A 26,151-nucleotide genomic window follows, 5' to 3' on the forward strand; every position below is an offset into this window, starting at 1 on the left:
AGTCCTCCTCCTGCTTCCTTGTCGGCCCCTACAAATACTGGAATGTTTCTTTATTTGGTAATGATATATAAAATGGAATTATCTAAGTGGATTTTTTTTAGAACTAAAACCAGATGTGGATACTAACAGAAACTCAGCAATTATTTTTTGTGCCTGGAAAACAAAAGGAATTTAATGCTGACAAACTTTACGGGGCCAACAACGCATAATGCTGATCTATACAAAACCCAATTCGAATCAATTCCAGCGTACAACTGATGAGCTTTGGTGGCCCTTCAAGCTCTTAAAGAGACAGAATGATCCCTCCAGAGCTGGTTCCTTACCTCCTCAGCTGCTGGCCCGTGGGGACTGTAGTAGTAGCCACCGTCGCCCTCCACCACCACCTCGCCGTACTCGTCGTACATTCCCGACGGGGACAGCAGGCGCCGGCGGCTCCCGTACTGCGGCAGCTCGTACCTGCCAGGGACACCACAGCTCCTCAGGACACCCCCAAATGTGCTCACACCTCTCACCACACTGCCAGCACTGCACTTGTTCACATCCAGAGTGATAGGAACAGCTTTCCTCGTTTTACTCCCTCCTTTTCTTCCTTAGTGGCAACCAAACCCCAGATATCCTTCTGCTCCAACAGGCACAAGCCCCTCAGGGTAACCTGAATTTTGGGGTCTGCTGGATCAGTCAAAACCTCTCTAAGGACATCAAGCTTCCTTCAATCCACCTGATTTTTTGGGGGATCTTTCTTAATTATCATGGAATGAAAGAGTAGCTTCCCTGGGATCGGTTCTGGGGAACACCAGCAGTAATTCCTGAAGAGCTGCAGTCCAATGGGATTTATCAGAACAAGGCAGGATGGGGTTTCTTGAGGGAAATTTAAATGCCACAAGGCAGGATGGGATTTTTTGAGGGAAATTTAAAAGGCTACAAAGCAGGATGGAGTTTCTTGAAGGAAATTTAAAAGGCCACTAGGCAGGATGGGGTTTTTAGAGGGAAATTTAAAAGGCCAGCAGCAGGCTGGAAAGTGGGAGAAGAAAGGATTAATCCCTGAACACAGGAGGGGAGAAGGTGATGGAAATTAATCTCCCAGGAGCAGAAATACACATACTAAGGGTATAAACCCAGCATGAGGGACAGGATGTGCACTCTGTAAGTGGAATAATGACATCCCTGAAGAAGCAGGGAGTTATCACACACCCCCTTAACCTCTGAAAAGAGTTTTGTTGTTCGTCCACGCCTTTGTGGACACAAAGATTAAAGTAATCCCTAGGTGAAGGGAAGTCCCACGATTAACTGCTGGAATAATAAACATCACCAGCCTGGAAAAGCTGCACTTTCAGAAATAAGGAGGAAAAATGGAACTATACCCGTGCTCATAACTGTAGTAATCCTGGCCATAGTATTCCTGCCCTGGATCAATTCCAGACTCCATACTCAACTCCTGGAAAAGAGAAACACTGATTGAATGCAAACAGTGTGAAAAAGGCCCAAATGTAATTACTGATTTTATTATTCTTTATTATGTAATTACTTCTTCTGACTGCAGAAATGATCCCCATCCTGTAGCACAAAAATACCAACGTCTCACATTTGCTCTTACTGCTTATTCTGGAAACAATTTTGGGCCTAAAAGATTGGAAATGGAAAGATTTGCAATTGCACTGCACAGCAAGGTGCTAAAGCTTCCAGCACCAACTGCTCAGCTCAGCTCCAGCTGCAGTAATCCATCAGCAGCTGACTGACACCAGCAAAAAATCAGCAGTTGGAGAGCAATGGAATGATTCTGAAACTGTGGGATGAAGCCAGTGGGAGCTACTGAAAGATGCTCATGGGGAAAATCACAGATCCCAGAGTGGTTTGGAAGAGACCTTAAAGCCCATCCATTCCCACCTTCCACCATCCCAGGTTGCTCCAAGCCCCACCCATCCTGGCCTTGGAAGAACCAAAGTGCAGTAAATTTAAGGTATTTAATTAAAATAACATAACTGGGCTCACAATGCCAGAACTTTGCTTTTTATCTAAGAGCCAGGGGGAAAAACTACCTGAGACAGACAAGTTCTTATTATAAAATGATGTAAAAACCATTTCAAAGCTTACAGAACAATTAAGAAATGAAAAATGGTTGTACCTCTGGTCTGAGAAGAGAAGGTCTCAGCAACTGCTGTTGCTACAAAAGAAAATGAGAAAGTGGTTAATTAGGCAGCAACAATTAAAGGGCAGGTGATGGGTGTCTAAGCTTAGGAATAAATGCTGAAACCATAGGTCCTTTGGAACTTTTTTATGGCAGGGAGCTGGAGATTTCCATCCCCTGTGAGAACACAGAGCTCCTGATGCAGTAAAATCCTTGCACAGTACACCATTTATTTTGCCTAAATACAAAATCAACTTCCCAGTTTTTGTGGTGATTACCTGACATATTTAACTCAAAAACTTCTATCAGAGGACAAGAGAACGAAGTTCTGTATTTAAATAAAGAGACAAACCAGCTGTGCAAAGAGAGAAAAAAATCAGCAAATATCAATCTTTATGATAGAAATGTATTTTGGAGAACTTTCCACTGATTAAATGAGATTGTACTGAAGGAAACTCTTCTCCCTGCTATTCATTTCTGGAGAAAATGGTACTGCAGGAGCAGCAGACCTCACAGAGCTACAGGGAGGTCCGTGGAGCCCCATTTCTGCCGGGCAGGTGACTGGGTGTGACACTGGAAAACACACCAGGCATGGAGGGAATTCCCTGGGAAGCTCCTTCTGGCAGCTCCTTAAGCAGCAATCCCCGAGCCTGGAGGTCACATTCCTGCCACAGTGGATCTCAGCCCCCAGGGGATCTACGGCTCATAAACTCCTTGAAGCACTTTCAATTTCTGGTCTCTAAAGCACTCAGTACTCGGGAGTTCCACACACACAATCCCAGACTGGTTTGGGTTGGGAGGGAATTTTTAATTCAGCTAATCCCATCCCCTGCCATGGGCAGGGACAACTTCCACTGTCCCAGGCTGCTCCAAGCCCCAGAGTCCAGCCTGGCCTTGGACACTGCCAGGGATCCAGGGGCAGCCCCAGCTGCTCTGGGCACCCTGTGCCAGGGCCTGCCCCCCCTGCCAGGGAACAATTCCTAATTCCCAATATCCCATCCAGCCCTGCCCTCTGGCAGTCTGAACCCATTCTCCCTTGTCCTGTCACTCCAGTTGCTGTTGCAGGGTCCCTCTCCAGCTGCCCTGTGTCCCTTCAGGCCCTGGAAGGAGCTGTGATGTCTCCACACACCCTTCCCTTCTCCAGGCTGAGCATTCCCAGCTCTCCCAGCCTGGATCCACAGGGAAGATGCTCCAGAGCCCTCAGCAACTCCATGGCCTCCTCTGGACCTGCTCCAACAATTCCACATCCTTCTTATTTTTGGAGAACAGTGCACAGAATTCCAGGTGGGGTCTCACAAGAGCAGAGTAGAGGGGACACTCCCCCACTCCCCTGCTGCCCACACTCTTGGGCTGTATGGGAAAAGCACATAGGTATAATCAATATTGGAAAGGTAATTGGGCTCTGGCCTTACCTCTTGCTGTGCATATCCTCGCCTAGAAGTCAGAAAAAGACAAGAAATAAATTAGTATAATGCTGTGAGCCTGCACAAAGATGCCCATTACCATTCTCACTGGAGAGGGGTGAAAGAGAATGTAATTAGAAATAGAATTAGCATGGAAAGAAATACATATCTCTAATACCAAATATGTTTTTCTTTGGGTTTGCTCTGGACACAGGGATTGTTGCATGAGAAAGCTTGGAGATACTTTGGGATCTTTTCCTGCTTTAGACTGTGAATGGATGAGGAGAAATCCCCAATCCCCAAGAGCCAGAGCATCCAGAGAGACTCAGCACAGGGAAAGGGGGATTGGGAGAGGGCCTGCCCCATCCCCTCCTGCTGTGCCACCATCCACAGAGGGACCCTGTTCCCTCACACGTCTGCTCAAGCAGTGAAACAACTTCTCCTACACCAGGACTTTCTGTATCCATCAGGAATTACCCTGGAGCTTGGATTACTAATTTCTTGTACCAACATTATCATTCCAATTACACCTTTCTTAACATTTACCCAGTGTGGGGGAGGTAGATCCCGTTTTTTCTTCTATCTGCTGTTATTTTGTCACAGACTTTGTGCTTCTGATCTTATGGGGAATTCATTGTTGGTTTAATTAATTTTCTTGGAGCCATTCCTGGGCATGACCACTGCATTTATGTCTGTCAAGTTCTCTATTCTCACGTTTTGTGCCTGAAAATTGAAATGGTTTCGGCAAAAGTAGAGAACAAAAATTTAGGCCTTGGAATTTTTCTTAAGGATAAGTCTGGATTATTTTTATTATGGTTTTTAAGAAGGAAAGGGTAAATGCTCAAAATTATGTTAGGCTTAACCTAGGACACAGCCAGCAGTCATGGGGAAGTCTTTAATTACACTAAATAAATAATAAAGACCAGAGAAATCCTTTTAATTCTTTAATATCCCCATCTCTAAATCTTCCTATTAATATTCAGCACATGGAATTGATTATCAGCATTGAAATAATGCTGTCGCCTATATAATATAAACCTCATGGCCAGCTGAAATGAAGATTTATCACCCAAAGATGATCTGTGACTCTTCAAAGCCCACTTGAGGGGTGCTGGATTTAGTTTCCATATCGCCTCCAACAATCTTCAGATAAAGGAGGTCTGAGGAGAAGGAAGTCTATTACTCTTAATTGCACTATATTGCAGATTAAAGGCATAATATGACTAATTCTAATTAAATTTGGAATTCAACTTTCATAAAAATAGCACCATGCTGAGTTTTGCTGATATTTCTCAAATAGTTTTGTGTGGCCATGATTAGAAGGAACAAAAAGCCCCAAAAGACGTAAAATACCCATTCATTCACTACAGCACAAGGATCTATTCTGGCACAAAGACAAAGGTCAGGACAACATCATTTGTTTCCAGGAAGGAATGAAAGCTCTGCACAGAGGGAGGGGTTGCTTCTGGGAAATGCTCTCAGCCAGACTTCACTGCAGTCTGAGAATATTCTGTGTGGAAAGAGAAGCAAGGCCACGGAGCCTGTGAGGATGTGGGGTAACAGGACAGCCAGAACACAGAGCTGCTACTTAAGGGGAGAGACAAAGCCAGAATCAACTCATGTGGACAGGATGTGCCAACCTTTCCCTGCTAAAAGAGGTTAGAGGAACTGGGATTTGCCTAAAGCAGCATTTCCCCAATTCCTGGCACCCCAGCAGGAATTTGCTCTTCCATAACTTAAATCTCTTTTCATATCAAAAGCAAAATCATCACAAATCCCAAATACTGCAGATACTCCTCAGAGAGAACAACTACTTAGCAGTTTGCCCTGGCTCCTAAAATGAAGATTTTCCTGCCGTTCAGAGCTGGAACTGAGGACAAGTTGGGAAGGAGGATGAGTAGTGATAACACCGTGCTGGGTTCAATTCCAGCTCTCCACTGATGCCATCTCTGCTCCTGCTCAGGACTTGGCCCCATCAAGGTGATGATGAAAAGATGAGAGATACAGCCAGGGTCACAGAGGACCCCAACTGACTGAATCAGACAACCTGGGAGGGCTAAATTATATATAAATATAAATTATTACAGATGTTCAACTTGCTACCAACTCCTACACTGGATCTAATCCTTTGTAGCACTGCAGAATTGCAGCACCATGGAATTGTGGAATGGTTTGGGTTGGAAAGGACCTTTATGCTCATCCTCTTCCACCTCCACCCACTTTCCACTATCCCAGGCTGCTCCAAGCCCCATCCCTTGGACACTTCCAGGGATCCAGGGGCAGCTCCAGTTTCTCTGGGCACCCTGTGCCAGGGCCTGCCCACCCTGCCAGGGAACAATTCCTTCCCAATATCCCACCTAAATCTCTCCTCTTTTTGTCTAAAACAATCTCCTCTGTACTACCCAGACATCTTAATGGACGGAATCTCCCTGGTACAGCTTCTTTCCCAGTCTAACAGAGTAATTTTTTAAACAAAGGCTGTGAAAAAAAAGCCAGCAGGAGAACAAAGGTTGCATTATATCCAGACAAAATGAATCCAGCTTTGTAAAGTTTTCAACTTCATAAAGATTTTCAGAATGAGAAAATAAATGTTCCTCATCAGTGAGGAGCTGATTGCCAGGACCCCCTCCCAGACTGTTCTGAAATGATGAAATCAAATATTCAAAGTGGAACTTCTGTGTGATGTCCTCTCTTTCTGCTTAAGGAACATCCCAATTAATTGTAGCCAAATTCAACCACTGGAGTTTATTCTGTGAATGACTGCACACCTCCACTTTTGCTATGTGACCTTACATACCACAAAATCAGGTCCTATTTGTGTCATATTTCACTGGGGATGTACAGATCTGCACAACAGCAGCTGTTTACAAGCTCTAACATAGGACTTGGGTACTTAAATTTAAATTTCTGTCTTTGGGGTTGATCCAGTCTGAACATGAACAGCCCAATAATTTTTCATGCCCTCTTCCCACTGTCCCCTCACCAGGAGCATGGCCAGGACACAGAGGGGAATATTTAAGCCATATTCCCATTCTGGCTCTTCAATCCTAAACATTTTCTACCTAATAGATGCTGAGCTTTGGGGATATGATTAAAACATTGCAGTCGTGCCACCTTTGAAAAACTGAGCATCAAAAATACGCACATCTCATAAATGACACAGATTCTGTTACAGCAAAAATAGGACAAGTGGATAATCCCTCCCCTCACACAGTTAGCTACTCCAACACCACCTTGATCCTACAACCTATCCCAACAAGGGTTTTAGATAAAGGAAAATTCTAATGGATCAGCAGAACTTGTGGGATGGAGTTCATGGAGTTTGGTACTGGGATAAACAAAGAGAAACTACCTTGAGCAGCTTTTGACTGAAGCATCCACACATGTCCTAACTGCAGACTTCAAAAACAAACAAACAAAAAACAACCCCAAAAAAAAACAAACAGGAGAAAAGAGAAAAAGCCAAGCACCATGAAAATGTTGAGTCTGATAAACAGTCTGATAAAGAATTAATTACCTTTTTGCTCATTACAACGTTGATACTGAACAGGAGTTTTAGTTTTGCTTCATTTGGTAATACCTGCCTTTCCCAAGATGGTTTTTTCAAGTTGTCATATTAAACTTTTTAGATTTTGGCAAAGGACTGAAAGGAAACTTGCAAGCTGAACCAAACATTTAAATGCCCAAACTGCTTTTACTTACCATATTTTCAAAGGACAAGCTAATTTACTTTATATATACATTTCTAATTGACATATTTATGTAAATGTAAAGATCTGATTTAGACCACTGTGAGCAAAAAAGCTGGTAAGTAAATCCACAGTATGTGGATTTTTACAAGTACTTGGAAACCCTTCACCTGGTGACACAAATCAAAGTGACTTTATTACAATTTAAGTGAGATGTTTCAGCTTGTGACAGAGCAGCATGGAAATTAAAGAGAGACAGCAACAACATGCACATGCAAAATCATAAAAAACAAACAACAAATGCTTTGTACATGAAAGGAATTTAGAAAATATAAACTTTTCACATGCAATTACAATATAAAAAAATGCAATGGAAGGCAGAAGATGGAGAACAGGAGTGGAGACACAGCTGTATTTGCTGAGACACCAAGAGCAAACCCTTCTTCTGACTGCAGACTGGAACTGAGCTGCCAGAAAATGTCAGCAGAGCAGAGCCCATGGAGCAGGGAGATGCAGTATGGAATTATGGAATGCCTGGGTTGGAAGGCACCTTAAAGCTCATCCCATGGGCAGGGCCACCATCCCAGGCTGCTCAAGGCCCATCCAATAACCCAGCTCACCAAAGCTGAGCCTGCTACTCCCAGGCCTTCCTTGCTTTGATGCCCAGTATGTGGCAGAAGATTCCTTCCAGGTGGGGAAAAATTCCTTCCTTTTTATGGGCAAAGCAAGAGATTCCAATCACAGCTGCAGGAAAATCTGACTGATGTTACCTACAGTGAAGGCTGCTTAAAGAAGTATGGAGCCTGCTGCCATCTATGCCACATCCTTGGGTAAAAGTGGACAGTTTCCCCCAAGAATTTCCAGGAAACAGACTAAGAACCAGCAAGATGCAGTTCTGAGAAAACAACTTGGAGAACTGTATTTTACATGACAAATTTCCGAGCGAACGGGAAGGACGGCGTCTCTCCATTTGGGATCGGGAGCGGGTAAAGTCGTGTACAGCAGAGAAAAGGGGGAAAGTCAGGACTTCTGGAGAGTCTGAGGCAGATACTGTGTGCTGCATTAGAGTCCTCCCACTCGAAAAAATAGCAGGAAACATCCACCTGTGAGCATTACAGAGCTGTCGACTGGGAGGGGAAGCGTTTCTCCAGCTCCTCCACAACACAGCTCAAGTTCCCATTCTGCTGGTTGTGCTCAGCTGCGGCTTCTGGAGTCGGGAGCTCCGGGGTCGGGGCTGGCTTGAGCTTGGAGACGTGCTTGGGCAGCAGGTGGTTCTTGTCTATTTGGCTGTACATGTTGGCCACCGACTTCTCGATGGCGGCCAAATTCTGAATGTTTTTAAGAATTCCTTTGAGCTCCCTGCGTGGAGGAGGCTCTGGCACTGCGGCCGGGGCAGGGACAGCTGGCTGTTTGGCAGGGGATTTGGAATGCTTGGCAGGGGACAGGAGCTGTGTGCTAAGAGGAGATGGAGAGGAAGAAGAGGAAGAAGAAGAAGGAAGAGATACTGTGGGTGGAGGCGGAGGATGTGGTGGCAACATAGGAGGGGATGGAGGTGGTGGTGGCAGTGGAGGTGGCAGCTGTGGAGGAGGGGGTGGGGGCATTTTAGGTGGATCTGGAATGCTTTCTACATTTTCTTTGGTCTGAGGAGCTAGAAAACTTTGGCAAAGTGGTTTCTTTGTCCTAGAAGATGGAGGAGTTGGTTTGCGAGTCGGTGGAGGAGAATGCTCCTGAGGGTCGTCGTGGTGAGTGACGATTACAGCGGGGACCACGGCGGCCTCTGCTTCAACTCCTTCAGCACCAGGCGTTGGAGAGGACAGAGGGGAGGAGCGAAGGCGGGGAGAAGCCACCACGCTTTTGGGAGACTGCTCTGGCACGCTCTCTCCCTCCTGGATGCTGGCGCTGTGCGTGGGCGACCGCGCGGATTTCACCTCGGGAGACCTCACTTGCTTCATCTCCTGCAGCTCTTCAAACTGCCTTGCCTTCTCCTTCACAGTCAGCTTGGGGCCACTGATCTTCTGGAAGAGTGCCCGTGAGTCTCTGCTGGTGCCATTGGATGGGGTCCATGATAACCGGCCTACCCAGCGACCCTGACATGTGTCTCCTGGTCAGGTGAGTGGGCACTGTCCACGCCCGGTGGCTGCCCCCAAAAGAGGCCTCTCTCCAGGCCAGTCTTGAAGGAGAAAGGGTATCTAAAGTATCGTTCCTTTTCCGTAGGAACCCGGAGGCAGCGGGGCTTTGAGGGAAACCTTCCACGTACAACGGGTTTCGGGTCGTTAGCGGGTTCTCATCGGACAAAAAAGTGATGTTACTCGAGGATTTGGGGAGGTTATTGTTCAGGGATCCATTGATATTGGATTGCTTGTGCGCCTCTATAGCACGGGAAGCAAAGCTGCTTATAACTCTCTGTCGGTCTCCTTCTTCTAAGACTGACTTTTTTCCCCTGCTTTGTTGGAAATGGTAGAGAAGAAAAAGACTTGAAAGAAAAGAAGATAACCACATGTGAGGAAACATGCATGGACATAGGTACTTATGAGAGAGAGAAAAAAAGAACTTATGACATGAATCAGAGCCATTAAATCACTTCTAGCAAACTACAACCCAACAGCAGGAGCACATCTACTACTGGCAAGACATTTACTTTTGCATCTTCTTTAAGGGGGAAGGAAGAAAAATTAAAACAAGCTGCTGCTTGCTTTAATTTGAAGCTGCATAGCTACTTGCTGAGTTCAAAAATAAATTCACTTCTTGTTAAAAAAACCTCTTAGATTTCAAAATTATCAGTTAATACTGTGGCCTATCCACCTTGAAACACTAAGCATCATAGAAGTATCAATATGCGAATGAATTTCATCTCTTCATCATGTTGAACCCAAAGGAAAGCCCCTGTGGTTGGGTGACATCGAATTTCTACAGCAAAAGTGGGAGGTCTCACCACTTTCTGGACTGCATCTATCACCTCCCAGTCCCTCATTAACTTCCTCCCTCAAATATTTTAATACCACAACCTTCTGAGCAGATTTGAAAATAAACAGTATTTTAAAAGGAACAGCCCCAAATTGCCTGCTAAAAAAGTGTCCTTTGATGCCTGTTTTAAATAATGTTCACCACAGGCTGAAATGAGATTTATTTTTCACTCATACTGTGAGAAATTTAAGATTTGGGCCTGTGTGAGGCAGAGCTAAAGTACAACATGAGTAGCAATCTTATCTACCTGCACAACTTAAAATATAATTTAAGATTGGTTTTAGTGGCTTAGAGATGTCCAGTATTTTCACACAAGTTCTGAATTAAAAATTCTAAGCCTTGTCTCTACCAAAATTTGAATTTTGGTAAAGGATTAGGAGAAAAAAATGGAGTTTTCCATGATTCTGTGAATGTTGGAAGATGAAGTTTTTTGGATCTCTTGGTCCCATTGTTCTGTGGGTTTTGGTGCTGTTGTTTCATATCTCAGAAAACATAACCAAATCCAAATTAATAAGAAATTAATCTCTGGTGGTTAAATAGTCCCAAGCAAAATTAGAAGGGAAACTTAAATACCTAGAAGGAATTGATTAAGAGATCTTCTTCTTCCTCTAAGTTATTTAAGATGGAAAAGTCCCCTGAGGGTCGTATTTAATAACAAAACACTTTTGTTTCTTAACTTTTGTTTCCTGTTTTGACCAGGGGACCACCCAGGCAGGGAACACTCAGCTTCCCAATGCTCCAGGGAGCCAGGAGGACTGGAATTCCCACACAGACCCCAGGGATCATTCTCCCAGGGATCATTCTCTCATTTTTGTTTTGCAAAAAACACCCAGCAAAGTACCACAAAGTGAATAAACTCTCCCCAAGCACTGCAGTTTGCCAGAGCTGAGTGTGCCTAAGGCTTCCTCTGGGCTGAATGAATAAAAATAATTAACTTCACACTAATCAGAGAATCCCAGAAGGGTTTGGATTGGAAAGGACCTTAAAGGTGACCTAACTCCACCCCCCTGCCATGGGCAGGGACACCTTCCACTGTCCCAGGCTGCTCCAAGCCCTGTCCAGCCTGGCCTTGGGCACTGCCAGGGATCCAGGGGCAGCCCCAGCTGCTCTGGGCACCCTGTGCCAGGGCCTGCCCACCCTGCCAGGGAACAATTCCTAATTCCCAGTATCCCATCCAGCCCTGCCCTCTGGCACTGGGAACCCATTCCCCCTTGTCATGACAACCCATCCTTTGTCCCAAATCTCTCTCCATGTTTCCTGTAGCTCCTTCAAGCCCTGCAAGGCCACAATTTGGTCACCCCAGAGCTTCTCCTGTCCAGGTGAGCAGCCCCAGCTGTGCCAGCCTTTCCTCCCAGCAGAGCTGCTCCATCCCTCTGCCCATGCTGGTGCCTCCCCTGGGCTCTCTGCAGCAGCTCCAGGTCCCTCTGTAAAGGAGCTCTGAATCCTGAAGCAGCCAGCTTTGAGTCAGCCAAGCACTGCATCTACTGAGAGGTGAGAGAAGCAGCGACTGAACTTGAAGGAGCCCCTCCAGCAGAAGGCTCATGCAAGGTGCCACCACCTTTCTGCCACTGGAGCAGATTATTTCAAAAGCTGCTCAGCCTCCTCCTTGCTCCACACGAGGCCTCTGGTAGCTGAGGTGACCCCACCATGTTTTTCTGTTTGTGTGGAGCTGTTTCCATCACTGAGGACCAGAGAGTTCAGGTTCTGTCAGGTCAAAGACTCTACAGGCCTTGCATGGGATTGGAATTGACAGTCAAGGAAGGTTTAAACCCAGCCATAAATCCATGAACTCCCAGCAAACCTCTCTGTTCATGCACTCAGTGCTGGTTTGGCTTTTTTTGACCCTTTGGCTTTAGAAATAATGCCCTTCAAGTTCAGCAATCACCCCTCCTCTCTCTGCTTCCAAGAAGAGGGATAAAGAAGCACAGAAGTATTGCAACTTCCCAGTAAATGTCTTTTCTGCTCAATGGACAAATAAAATATGAACTTCACCTTGCAAGGTTGGATGGGAATTGCTGGGAGGAAAATTAACTAATTTCTACCAGCTACAAATATTAAGAAAATGAAATAAGCTTACTTACTGATGCCTAAGGATCCAGAGACAGGGAAAAATGAAAATGGTGAGACAAGGCAGATTTAAAACTAAAGAGCTTTGTTCCATTTCATTTGCTATAAACACCAAAGAAAGCAAACAAGACACTGCAAATGAAAGATGACAGACTTAGGACAACTAAAACAGGGAACAATGTACTAAAACTCATGAAAAATGGCAATAAAAGATTTTTCCCAAATAAGAATTTCCTAAGATATACCTGTGCCCTGAAGTAAAATATTTATGGCAAAGAAAAAGTTAATTTGTAATTATATTTATTGAAGCCTGTTACTTTCTTGCACATCCTATGGATTTTGATTTGTCTTTGAACGATTTTTGTGTTTAATCAGTTCCTCAGCATGACAGATAAGCCTTGGTTGTATGCAAAGGCATCTGAGAGAAAATATTCCAACTACAGCACCTTTTTGGTGCAATGAAGACTATTTTCTGTCCAAATTAACATAAAGCTAAGCCTCAAAGTCAATACTGCAGATCTGGGAACTGGCACCTCTTTGGGGCAGTTCTAAACCCCAAAAAACCTTTGCAGATACAACAAAGCACAATGAAAATTTTTCTGGGTTTAGCATCACACAATTAATTTCAGCAGAAATTTGGTTTAGTGTAAAAAAAGATGAATTTTATCCAGATGGCACCTGCCTGCATAAGGGTACAGATGTGACTCACAAACTGAAGTGCTCCCATTCCAAAAAAACTTTATTCCACACATTTTTCCTCCCTTCCTGCCCAAGCATAACTTGACAAAGGCAAAAGGCAAAAATTCAGCTCTTAGGAGAAACAATTCCTACTCCCAGCATTTTTTAGTCCCCTATTTACCCAGAAAAGCTCAAGCCCTAGAATTATTCCACATGAAGAGACTGCACCCAGTTGTCCAAGAATTAAAGCTCTGTCATGGCCCTGTAACATTTTATAAACTCCATCACAGCAGCTAGAAAATTTCGACTTTCTGGGCAAAACAAATCATGATTGAAAACGGAGCAATTTTCATTTCCACCATCCACTCACTCCCTACCTACCAAATATTATTCAAGCTGGGCTCTTCAGCACTCCTTGGTTTTCAAGTATAAACAGAGATGAAGAAGTGTGGCAAAGCTTATCAAACAACCCCCCCAGTATCACACAAATAATAATTGGCTGGAATATTTTCCTACTGAGAGTTAAATTGTTATTGGAGTCCATCAACTTCAGATTTACAGAGGCATGAAAAGAGAGGCAGCCTTGCAAGATTATTATTTTATGAGCATGTAAGAGGTAAAAGATGAGTTTATTGAGCTACCAGGGGTTTCTCTGCTTTGATAGTTCCTTTACTTTCAATATTTAAACAGGTTTAAATTTAGAACAGAAACGCCCAACAAACCAAACCCATCTTACTACAGGAGATGAAGACTTTGGGGCAGCAATTTTCAGGGAATTACCATTTCAGACGAGTGCAATGGATAAGAATGAATTTTATTGGATGTGTTTAGTCAACAGCTTTGGAAAACATGCAGTGCTGGCCTGGATGTGCCAAGGAATCCAATCCTGGCAGCAGTGACCTGCTGCAGGATCTTGCTTATGGGAAAACCATCTGGTGAGACCTTTTTGCCCACTTAAAGTCTGTTAAAGGTTGCCCCATGCATTACAAGAAGATTAAATTGGTTTTTTCCCTCCTTCCAGAGCCAGCCTATTTCTTTTCTGGATGTTGGAGAACCCCAAGCAGGTGGGGAATGAAGAAAAACCTTTTGCACAGAGACTGCATGAAACGATTTTATAGAACCCCAGAATAGTTTGGATTGGGAGGGACCTTCAGACCCATCCCATTCCATGAGCAGGGACACCTCCCACTATCCCATGTAACCCAGGGCAGTGATTTTCTGGATCTGGATGGAACTGAAGGAATACTCACATGGTGCTGTCTCCAAGCTCCTCATAGAGGTTGTTGGCCGCGGCTCCAGCCGGTTTTCCTGCTGGCAGAGCCATCTGCATCCTCGCAGTCTTGGCACACTCAGCCTGTCGCCTTTGGAGAGCCACGGGGGGAAGGAGAAACACTCATCAAGAACACCCCAAAACACAACTCAAAGAAAGCCAAAATGGGAGGTGTTCTATGTTCTTGGTCTGTGATTAATAAAGATCCCCTGGATTTTATCTTCACCAAAGTAACAACATGGTCATCTTCTCCTGGATTTTTCAGCCCCTGGTTGTTCTGTTTTGGTGGAATCCCAGAGCTTCCCAGATCCCAGCATGGTTTAGGGTGGGAAGGAGCTTAAAGTCCATCCAGTGCCACCCCTGCCATGGGCAGGGACACCTTCCACTGTCCCAGGCTGCTCCAGCCTGGCCTTGGGCACTGCCAGGGATGCAGGGGCAGCCCCAGCTGCTCTGGGCACCCTGTGCCAGGGCCTGCCCACCCTGCCAGGGAACAATTCCTAATTCCCAATATCCCATCTAAATCTATTTCTTTCAGTTTGATGCCACTCCCCCTTGTCCACTCACAACTCGTTTTTTCTTAATGGAGTTGGCTGGGGAATTTCTGTTCAATGAATGGTTTGTCCCAAAAAAAAATCCCCCCTTTTTTAAAATTTTTAAATTGATTTTTTTTTTTCAATGGAGTCAAATCACAGTGGAAAAAATTTCTGTTCCCTGTCTAGAAAACAAAGCTTCTTATCTGGGGAGCACCACCAGGGTGATGTGCCTGATATTCCCCAATGGCACTGAGTAGCCATGAAAATAAATCACTTTTAAGCTCATCACACCAGGAGTTCAGGAGCAAGTTGAGTATAGGAATTTAAAAAAACCCTTATATTTAATAAATGTTGAGAACAAAATTTCTCAGTATTCCTGTGCAAGCTGGAAGAAACAAAGCTGGAAATAAATACTTACTCTTTGAATCTGTTTGGTTGCAGAAAAAAAAGAGATAAAAAGGAAGGTTAAATAAATTCTGCTTCCAACAACTGCCCATAACAGTGACTCTAACAGGAGTAATAAACTACAGGCTACTTAATTATTCCACACATCAAATTCCAGAATTAATGACTTGTTTAAAGAATCAGAACTTCCAGAGCTGAACAGCATTTGGCTGCTATTTTTGATCCCCTGGAAACAATTCTGTAGTCAGCAGAAATACAAATTACAGCAGAGAATGAAAACAAGACATGAAAACATGAATATTTCTCCAGTTTTTTCTTAAGCAGGCACATTTTTAGACTTGTTTCTTTATATTGAATTATTTTTATGTAACAATATAAATAATATAATTATTATTTTCTTTATATTTTCTCATTTTAGCATATTTCAAAATGTATAAAAGTACTTTTAATAATGAAGGAGCATCATTTTTGGTTATTATTTAGAAGATGCCATTCTTTTGTGATTATTAAATAATAAATAATTTATTAGTACCTTACAGGTATGTGCTGGATACTGGATTTCAAAGGAGTCATTTTTAGATTTATTACTAAAGAAATATTTTAGGAAAAATACCAAGATTCCTTTGGAAAAGGAGTGAAAAAGGCTTGAATACAAAAACAAACCATGAGGCTCGGGATTTTAATTTAACTTCAAAATTCCTTTCATTTTCTTTGGCACTCTCCATAAAAATACAATTTATTTGCAATGGGCTGTTATAAATCCAACTCCAAGTCAGATCTCTAGATTGGAAAAATGGGATTTTTGGATGAAATGAATTTAAGCAGATTCCTGAGAGCTCCTAAAAGAGATTGATGATGTTTAGATAATCTAACAGATGCCAAGGAAAAATGAGGCTGCTTCATTTCTTTAAGGAATCTGCAATTCAGATAATAGCCACCAATGAATTGCAAGATGAACTGGCTCATGGAAGCAATTTTTCCATATTATTCTGGGAGAGAAAAAGCAGTTTGGGAATGATCTGCCACCCCGATGGTGCAGAAGTTGGTCAAGCTCTTCCAAACTTCTTTAAAAGGGTTTTTCTCTTCACCCAAAATGGGGAAAAGGGGATGTGAATATAATCATTAATTAAAGAATAAGTATTTGATTAAATGGATTTATAAATCTATGAACTGGAATATAATGTATATGTAAATTTGTGAATATGATTTTTAAGTAGAGAATAAATCTATGAAAATACATAAAAATAAATAAATGAATAGATATGGAGTCTTTAAGTCCAAATGCAGCGATCTTAAGTATGAGTAGACCTGAAAATTTTAGTTGAAAGGAACTTGCTGCAGATATTGATTTGAATTAATTTATCAGCCAATTACTAGAATCTCTTCAGTGTATAAGAGGCAAGAGGAAATATCAAAAAGCATTTCTGATGTTTCCCACAATGGCAGAAAACCAACTCTCTGGGAAACATTTGCAATTAAGAAGCTCAGGAAAAATTTTTTAGGATTTAAGCGAAAACATTGGAATCCTCTAATATGATTTTTGATTCTTGAAAAAAGCACTTTTTTCCTTTTTTTTTTTTTTGTATGGAATTCAGCTCAGAATCTTCGCTTCTGTGTCCAACACCTGGGTTTTGAGCCGGTGTTTTGGCACAAAAATCCTGCACCGTGTTGGGAAACCTAGGATGCACTTCCCATGTTCATCACACCAAGCACTGAGCAACCCTTGTGGTGAGAAGCAGATTAAACCCATAAATTATATACTAGAAATCTAGATAATACATACAAAATATTACAGAAATAGGCAATAATAAATAGAAATTTATCTTGAAAAGATGAATAATCATCAAAGTGGCTCCACTACAAACTGCAGCACCTCTACTATGACATTACAAGCCCTGGGATGTCACTGTCATATTTTTGGAAAAATCCTCTTTGGCCAGGATTCTTCTCCTGGGAAGCTGAGAAGCCTCAGAGAAAAGGGAAAACAATATCATCTCATTTGCTTCTCCTGTGTTTTGCTGCTTTGGAATGTGGTTTGGAGATTATTTATCCAGCATGCGAATTGTTTTGACTTAATGACCAATCACGGTCAGCTCTGGAAGGAGTCACGAGTTTTTCACTAGTATCTTCTGTAAATATCCTTTCTCCATTCTTTAGTATAGTTTAGTATAGTGTTCTTTAATATAATATCAGTACATAAAATAATAAATTAGCCTTCTGAGAACATGGAGTCAGATTCATCATTTCCTTCCTGCCACGGGGGACCTCGAAAATTCCACACTGGGAGAGGAGGAGGAGGAGGAGGAGGAGGAGGAGGGTACTCACTGCCGGTAGCTGACCATGACGATGAGGATGGCTGGCATGCAGCACAGGAAGATGATGACAGCCAGGGCCAGCAGTGCCCCCTCTGTGTAGCCCAGGGCCTGCGCCTGCTTCTTCACGTTGGCCACCACGTCCGGCGTGCGGATCTCCAGGATTCGCCCGCCCTGGCCCAGGTAGGGCTGGAAATCCTTGTTGATATCCAGCAGTTTGCCATCCAGGAACCTTCAATGGCACAAAAACATCCCACTATTAGGGTCAAATTCATGAAGAGAGATTTAATTAGGGCAGGTTAACAGCCCAATAAAGAGCATACATTGTCTTTGTGGGCTTTGGAATAGTGGTGATTCCCTGTAATCCCAGTGCCAGGGACAATTCCAATGTACTTAACACCAGGACACAATTTAGACACTGAAAAGGAGGGCTGAGCTAAGCTCATCCTGATTTCCAGGGGCACAAAGTTCTTGCTGACATCACAAAGACCTTGCTTTGTGCTTTTGCTTCTCTGCTTTGATCCCTGGACTGTCACTGTCATATTTTCTGAAAAATCCCTTCACCAGGATTTCTTCTCCTGGGAAGCTGAGAAACCACAGAAAAGAATGAAAACAATAATTATCTGATTGCTTCTCCTTCTCCCTGTTTTGCTGCTTTGGAATGTGGTCTGGATACTGTTTACCAATTGGCCAATGTTTGATTGGTGTCGTGTGAATTGGTTTTATTTAATGACCAATCACCATCAGCTGTGTCGGACTCTGAGGAGTCAGTCACGAGTTTTTCATTATCATTTTTGTTAAACCTTCTGTCTGTATCCTTTTTCTTTCTTTAGTATAGTTTTAGTTCAGTATTCTTTAATATAATATAATATCATAAAATAATAAATCAGCCTTCTGAGAACATGGATTCAGATTCTCATCTCTCACCTCCTCCTGGGGACCCTCACAAACACCGCACTGGACACATCCCTAAGGACCACTCTGCCCAAAAGATCATCAAGGCAGTGGTGGAGTCACCACCCCTGGAAGTGTTCAAAGAACCTGTGGATCTGGAACTTGGGGACATGGGCAGTGGTGGCCTTGGCAGTGCTCTGGATGTTGGATTTGATGACCTCAGATGTCTTCTCCACCCTTAATGATTTGCTGGGTTGCTGTTACCCTAAAATCAGGCAATTTTTAGAGGATTTGCTCAGCTTCTTAGGGAAATTCTTTGGCTGCCTGGATAAAAAATACATTGTCCAAGGCTTCAACTTCTGAAGGAAAATAAAAATCCTTGGATCACTCCAGAAGTGAGGATTCAGTGTCTCACAAGCTGTCAAACTCCAAAGACCAAAGTAGGAGATGTGTTAGGATGGAGGATCCTAAAAGGTGGGAGCTATAGCAGAATTCCAGATCCTTACACATACAATGGTTCTCCCGGAGAAAGACAAGTGGGGAAAAAAACCTCCAGAAAATGTCAACTAAAAAACAACAAAAAACTTCCATAAATATTTTTGTGTATAAACTCTCAATGTCCAAAGAAAGCCTGAGACAGCTTTGATTTCCTTACTCTGATCACGGACAGAAATTGCACTCCTCAAGGGCCATTTCTTTAAGGGCAGTAATTTCTTTTAATTGACTTCCCTTCAGATTAATTCCCTGATAAATCCTTGTAGTATTTCTTTTCACTGTTTTTTTTTTTTTTTGGAATTTTAGGGAGAATCCACTCTGCTCTGGGTGTGTAATGGATCTCATCACAGGCAGAACAGCTCATCCTGAATGATGAATTTGGGCTGGTTTCATGATACTGAGGGAAAAGGGGCTGCTCACCCCCATCCTCACAAAGGTGTCTGGAAGAATAATTCCCATTCCTGACGTCTTCCACAAACCATTTCCTCGCTTCTTGAGAAAAAATCCCTTTTCCAACCTAAATGATGGCATGAAGTGGATAGAAACATTCTCTTGCTGCTCACTAGATGTCACTGGTGCATGTCCCACGTCCTTGGAGCTGGCAAAAGCCTTCCCAGCAGGACACATTAAATCCCTGGATGATTTTAAGCATCTCTCCCTTGAAATTCTGCTGGCATTTTCCCGACAGAGCCTTTTTAACAGGTCCGTAACTCAGCCGTGAGCGTTTACTCCGTGATGGAACCTGACACGTTGTGCAGGAGCTTCACACAGTTTTCTTTTTAACAGGGGACATTTTCCACTTAATTTATGCAGGAGGAATTTGCTGCATTCAACTGGTTTTTATGCTCCAATAAATCAAAGCCTCTTCCCTTTATAAGATAGGAAAGGAGGCTGAACGTTTCAGTCTGGGAAATTATCTGAGTGCCTTCAGAGTCTTTTAGGGTTTGTGGAAGAGGGAGGACATAGTGAAGTACAGGTGCTATTCAGACCCATTTTTGGGGTGTAATCAAACAGATTTGGAGCAAAAATCAGAGGAGGAATGGCTGAGGGAGCTGGCAAGGGGCTGAGCCTGGAGCAAAGGAGGCTCAGGGGGACCTTGTGGCTCTGCACAACTCCCTGCCAGGAGGGGACAGCCAGGGGGGGTCGGGCTGTGCTGCCAGGGAACAGGGACAGGACAAGGGGAAAGGGCCTCAAGCTGGGCCAGGGGAGGCTCAGCTTGGCCAGCAGCAGGGATTTCTGCATGCAAAGGGTGCTCAGGCCTTGGCAGGGGCTGCCCAGGCAGCTTTGCAGTGCCCATCCCTGGAGGCCTTCCATAAATGTGTGGATGTGAGGACATGGTTTAGCAGTGGCCTTGGAAATGCTGGGTTCAGTGTTGGACCTGATGAGCTCAGAGGTTCTTCCCAACCTGAATAACTCTGGTTTATGAGATCCCTGATTAATAAAAAACTTCAGGTAATCAATAATAACAATCTCAAGGAAAAATACAAATCTCTCATTGTGCTTTACAAAGTTTTACAAAGTACAGGACAGGGAAAATTCTGCAAATCTTGAGAGACATGGGTTTTACCCCCTGGCACTGGCTGCTACATCCATGACTTCTAAATCATGCCTTTGTTTTCCAGGCAAACATTTCCCTGGAATTATTGTGGGATTAATATTATGGATTACAGGAGCCTCATGCTTTGGTTCAGTGGGGTTTGCTTCTCATGGTGCCAACTGTGACTCTGTTCAGCTGCTGTGTCCACTCCCTTCTCCCAGCTCCGTCTGCTCTGGGTTTGGATCCCTGACTCCTGCCTGCATCCCTGCAGCTCTCCACCTGCTGTTCCACTTCATCCTCAATTCCCCTCGCATTCGACCTTCACAAATAATTGTTTTCAAACAGTGACAGGTTCACAAGAAATTCTCTTAAATCAGAGCCTCCACTCTGCTTTACAAGCAGGAACACAGCAGGTGTTCCCAAAAAAGCCCATTCTGGAAAAGCCACAGGTATATTCCAATACACAATCATTTGGTGAGCTGTATAAAAATCCAAGCTGGCAGAAGTCACTAACTCTGTGCAGTTGGTCCTGGATACATCATGGAATTGTTAAACACTTGGAAAATCACCTGTGGGAATTTATCTTCCTTGCTGGTAATTAAATGTTTAGGTTAAACATTTAATTTTTAATTAAACAGGATTTTTTAAAATTTAATTTTTAGTAAAACAGGATGTTCTGTTTCTTTCAGATTTATTCACATTTCTCCCATCATATCCAGTTTATGAAATTATCTTTTCTCCCACTGATGCCTTTTCTGTCAGATCCAGAGCAGACTCTTGGCTGGCAGAATGGTTGTTGGGACTCTTGGCTTCCCAGTGAGGGGACAACCACTGCTAAAGTGTCCTCTGACCATGGCAGGAAGAATCCTGAGCCATCCCCCTGAAATCAAACTCCCAGGAGTGACCTTTATCTTTTTAGGAGGTTAAAATCTTTGTGGATTTGGGTACATCCCAAATCTCCGGAGTTTCTCCCACTTTCCAGTGCAAACTTGGGAACTCCAGCTGCAAAACTCTCCTTACTCCAGTGAGCTGACAGCCACTCACCTCTACCCTAAAGTCAGGGAAGCATTCCCTGGGATTTTGCTGATTTAAATATTTAAAAGCTTTTGAAGAGAAGAAAAAAAAAACTCTAAAAAGCTGAGTGTGCAGGCACAGGGAGCATTTTAATGAAGTTGTTTCTCAGATGAATCCCCCTTTCCCTTCCTGTTGGAAAATCTGATTTTTAACCCATCTTAACTGTTTTGGGTACTTCACTGGACATCTGAACATCCCTAAAACGACATTCCAATATTTTCAAAGGGTGCCAAAATGATGAGAGGCATTTTTTTCTGACCATGAAGAGAGTCTGCAAAGGGAAAAGTTTATTTTTCCTGAAATTCAAAGAGGCAACTGCCTCCCTGTTCAGATAACAGCTGATTTTCATATCCTGGTAGCAGTGAATTTACTGAGAGCTTTCCAAAAGGAGGAGGAAAAGGGTGTCAGAATCTTGAATAAAACTGGGAAAAGATCACAATGACTCCATTCTGGGAATGACCAACACTGTACAAGTGACCAGACAAACACCCCGAGCATCACTGAGGCCTGAAAAGTGATGCTGAATGACCATGGGGATACCTAAAAACAAATGCTAGGAGAAGGAAGGAGGCTCTATTGCTACTCCCCTGAAAGCTGTTATTGCTATTAATTAGATTTCATATACATTTTAATATAAAATACTATTTTTTTAATATTCCTACTTCAGGAAAATGATGCTGGAAGACTGGAGTGAGTTCAGAGAAAACTTCAAGTGATTAAAAGAATTAAAACATAGCCCAGAGCAGAACTTATCAAGAATAAAAATACAGAGGATGATGTGAACAGGAGCCTAGACCTTGGTTAGACCCAGAAATTAAAAGCACCAATGGATGCTTTAATTTAGCACCCAAAGTTATAATAAAACTGATCCTGGAAAAAATAGAAAAAAAAAAAAGACAAAAGGCCTAATTTTTGACAGGGAACTAAGCTGCAGTAACAACCCCCAAGTTGTAGTTGATTGGGTTGTCTGGTGCAATTGCTTTGCTGACAGATATGTTCCAAGCAGAATTAATTTGGGGAATTAATTTCTGTTCCAAGCAGAATCAGTTTGGTTCCCAGACTTGCTCAGACTGATCCCAGTGATCTTTCGCAGCCTACAAAATCTGAATATCTGCAGAACTCTCCTATGCTGCCCTTCACCTACACTCCACCAGGAGCTCAGGAGAAGGAGCGTTCTCCAACCTCATTTCCCTGCTGTGGTTTGCAGCCTTTTCCTGCCAGGCTGCTGAGGACATGCTTAGTCCAAGAAGAGCCTGGTGGGGTTCTCACCAAGAGAAAAACCAACACCAAGGTGGAGCACATGGAAAAAAAAAAAGCAAACCAAACCAAAAAGGTTTTTTTTTCTTTAGAAGAAGAACCCTATTTGCAGTTTGAAGAGCCTGATCTCCTGTGTGGAGGTGTGCACTGGGTCATGTCCCAGTCTGTGTTTTACATGAGGTGCAAACCACCCCTTCCCTTTCCCAGGAAAGGGAAAGGGAAAAGGAAAAGGAAGGAAAAAGAAAAGGAAAGGAGGAAAGGAGGAAAGGAGGAAAGGAGGAAAGGAGGAAAGGAGGAAAGGAGGAAAGGAGGAAAGGAGGAAAGGAGGAAAGGAGGAAAGGAAAGGAAAGGAAAGGAAAGAAAAGGAAAGGAAAGGAAAGGAAAGGAAAGGAAAGGAAAGGAAAGGAAAGGAAAGGAAAGGAAAGGAAACGAAAGGAAAGGAAACGAAAGGAAAGGAAACGAAAGGAAACGAAAGGAAACGAAAGGAGAAAAGCGGACTCAAGCTCCAAACAGAAACTGTGGGAAGCCTGAAGGTCAACACTGCAGCACCAAAGCCTGAAGGTCACACAGGACTTTGTGCGCATAGGAAGGAAATTCCTTGCAGGAATTTCAGTTGGAAGCTCCTCCACAGGGTGGACAAAACCCATTACAAGCTGTCATGGTGACAATATCTGAATTATGTGGATTGGGACAATTTAGCCCAAGGCACTGGACTGAAGTAGGAAGTGGCAAATTCCCAAGGGGATATCCATGCAGGAGGTGTTTCAATGGATTTTTCTGCTTCTGTTATGCTGAACCAATTTCTAACAGACCAACAGATTCCCAGACAATCCATGGAAACAGAGGGAGATCAACAAAAGCAACACTCACTTAAAGAGTTCGTTCCTCATGATGGCTCTGTTGGTCTGTGGGTCGATGGCGTAGACCATGAGGTCGGACTTGGTGTAATCCTCCTCAGAATATCCATCCCCAAACCTCCGGGCTCCGATGGATTCCACCACGACCGTCGCCCCCGGAATCTGGTCTTGCACGTAGCGTTCCAAAATCCTAAAGGGAAGAGGGAGCTGGAAAGCTGCAGTGATGGATTTGGGACGCTCACCACTGACCCCAGCCCAAATGAGGTACTGATAGACAAAAACCCATAGGGTGAGAAGGATTTTGACCTTCAGAGCACTTTTAAAAAGGAATTGCTGCTCCACAGAACCTCTGAAGTGCTGAACTCCTGAGAAAAGCTCAGCAGTGCTTGGAGAGGTCTTCAGAAATTGTGTCCTTAAGTCCAGCTCTTTGTATTTATGACCCCAGTCGAGTTTTAAATGGCTCATAGGAATCACCACCTATATTTCACACAAAATCCCCTTGTCAGCCTTTTATTAAGTTATATGATTCCAGCACTTCCATCCCAGCCTTCCCCAGGGCGCATCCCATAAATTTTCACCCAGAGAAACAACCACTTGAGCGATTTTTGGCGGGATATTTCATCCAGGCCTCCGATATCACACAACATTTCTGGGGGGGCGGCAACACCTGCTGCTCCAAAAGGCACCAGGTTTTACAGGCAGGAGGAAATTGGAATATTGGGCTGACACTTTTACCACAGGAAATAAAATCAAATAAACTGCAGCAGGATTCCACAAGCAGGGGAAAGAAAGGCTGATAGAATTCAGAGGTAATAACAATATCAACAAAAAAATCAGCAACAACTTGACTTGATAGTGGTTGATGAGATTTCCAAAGTGGGACCATGAGAGGTTCACTCAAAGCCCACAGAGAGTATTATAAACAGAGGCATAAATGCAAATATCATCAACTCTGTGCAATAAAAGGAGGGAGAAATAAACCAGAGCATTTGGAAGTGTAAAAGTTCCATCTAAACTTATAAGAAAATATAGAATTTCCTGGGGTAATTGATATGGTCAGAAAATCAAAAAAGCAATAGCCGAGTTGGGAGGCAAAAACAAGGGAACTACAGGGGATGTGTTGCCTGATCCATCAAGGATGCACCAGGATGTGGAGGAAGACACATCTCCCACAAAAAAGGACATCAGTGACTTTAAGGTGCCACTTGTTCTACACCTCCTGCAGTTGCTGAGGTTACATTTTTGTTGTTGTGTTTTTTCTTCTGACACAAGATTTCCTGATTTTTTAAGACTCCTGATTCACATTTATCCAAGGAGCATCTCTTCTCTTTGTGTGGAAATTTAGTGTGCCCTCAAAACCCGTTGTAAGCTTTTAAGCTTTTTTATAAGATCTTGAAAAATTCAAGTATGTCAGAGGCAGGTCATACCTGAGGAGTGAATATATGGAATTACTGCAGAGAAAATAGGGATACAGATTGGTTGACACGGTGCTTGTGGAGTGGTGTCCTCTGAACAAGCTCTCCTGTTGTTTGCAGATATGGAAAACTCTGCTTATCTCTGCTTCTGGCATGCTCTGCACTGGCAGCCAAGGTGAGAACCTGTCACAGACACCTCAGCAACAATAATTCCCCCAGGGAAAACCTGCCAGGACCAATCTGGGATATGGAGATTACTATAAAACCCCACCAAACATGATGGGAATGTAAATGGCTAAAAAGAAACCACAACCATTCTCAGAGGGGTGTTTGGCACAAGGTGTCAGGCACAACAAATGTGTAAAGGACTCGCCTCCATAATTAGCATTTAATCATCTTCTCCTGCTGCAGGAGGAGAAGAATTTCATGGGATCACAGAATGCCAGAATCCACCCTGTGCCCAGGGCCCACCTTGTCCCCAGCCCAGAGCACTGAGTGCCACCTCCAGCCCTTCCTGGGACACCTGCAGGGCTGGGCACTGCAAAGCTGCCTGGGCAGCCCCTGCCAAGGCCTGAGCTCCCTTTCCATGGGCAAATTGCTGCTGCTTGGGCAGGTTAGCAGCTTGAGGCCCTTTCCCCTTGTCCTGTCCCTGTTTCAGAACTCTTATTACGCCCAAGACAGAAATGCTCCATCAGGGTGGAAAGTTATAATGTGGGGTCACTTCTGGCAGAATCAGTAACAAGATTCTCTTTCCTCCGTAATTCCTGGAATCCTGCTGGAATTCATTGCCTTTGGGAATATCTTTGTCTAAAACATTAAAACTGAAGAACAAACAGAATGTTTGGGAAAGGGATGGAGGCACAACACACAGGGGAATGGCTTCCCAGTGCCAGAGGGCAGGGCTGGATGGGATATTGGGAATTAGGAATTGTTCCCTGGCAGGGTGGGCAGGCCCTGGCACAGGGTGCCCAGAGCAGCTGTGGCTGCCCCTGCATCCCTGGCAGTGCCCAAGGCCAGGCTGGAGCAGCCTGGGACAGGAATCCTGCTGGAATTCATTGCCTTTGGGAATATCTTTGTCTCAAACATTAAAACTGAAGAACAAATAGAATGTTTGGGAAAGGCACAACACACAGGGAATGGCTTCCCAGTACCAGAGGGCAGGACTGATATTGCAGG

General features: G+C 43.6%; 1 protein-coding gene across 1 annotated transcript in view; it reads right to left on the minus strand.

The window, feature by feature from the left end:
- The window catches only part of PCDH15 (protocadherin related 15), a 518,357-nt gene that overhangs the window by 4,560 nt on the left and 487,646 nt on the right, over positions 1-26,151 (minus strand). The window contains exons 32-38 of the mRNA XM_031063502.1: positions 23,574-23,750; positions 17,460-17,678; positions 14,177-14,287; positions 3,538-3,559; positions 2,123-2,161; positions 1,362-1,435; positions 324-456 (exon numbers count right to left, since the gene is read on the minus strand). Of these exons, the coding sequence (XP_030919362.1) occupies positions 324-456; positions 1,362-1,435; positions 2,123-2,161; positions 3,538-3,559; positions 14,177-14,287; positions 17,460-17,678; positions 23,574-23,750 (775 nt within the window). The remainder of the gene's footprint in view (positions 1-323; positions 457-1,361; positions 1,436-2,122; positions 2,162-3,537; positions 3,560-14,176; positions 14,288-17,459; positions 17,679-23,573; positions 23,751-26,151) is intronic.

This window comes from Geospiza fortis, unplaced genomic scaffold (assembly GCF_000277835.1).
Source record: "Geospiza fortis unplaced genomic scaffold, GeoFor_1.0 scaffold284, whole genome shotgun sequence".
NCBI classification, from domain to species: Eukaryota; Metazoa; Chordata; class Aves; order Passeriformes; family Thraupidae; genus Geospiza; species Geospiza fortis.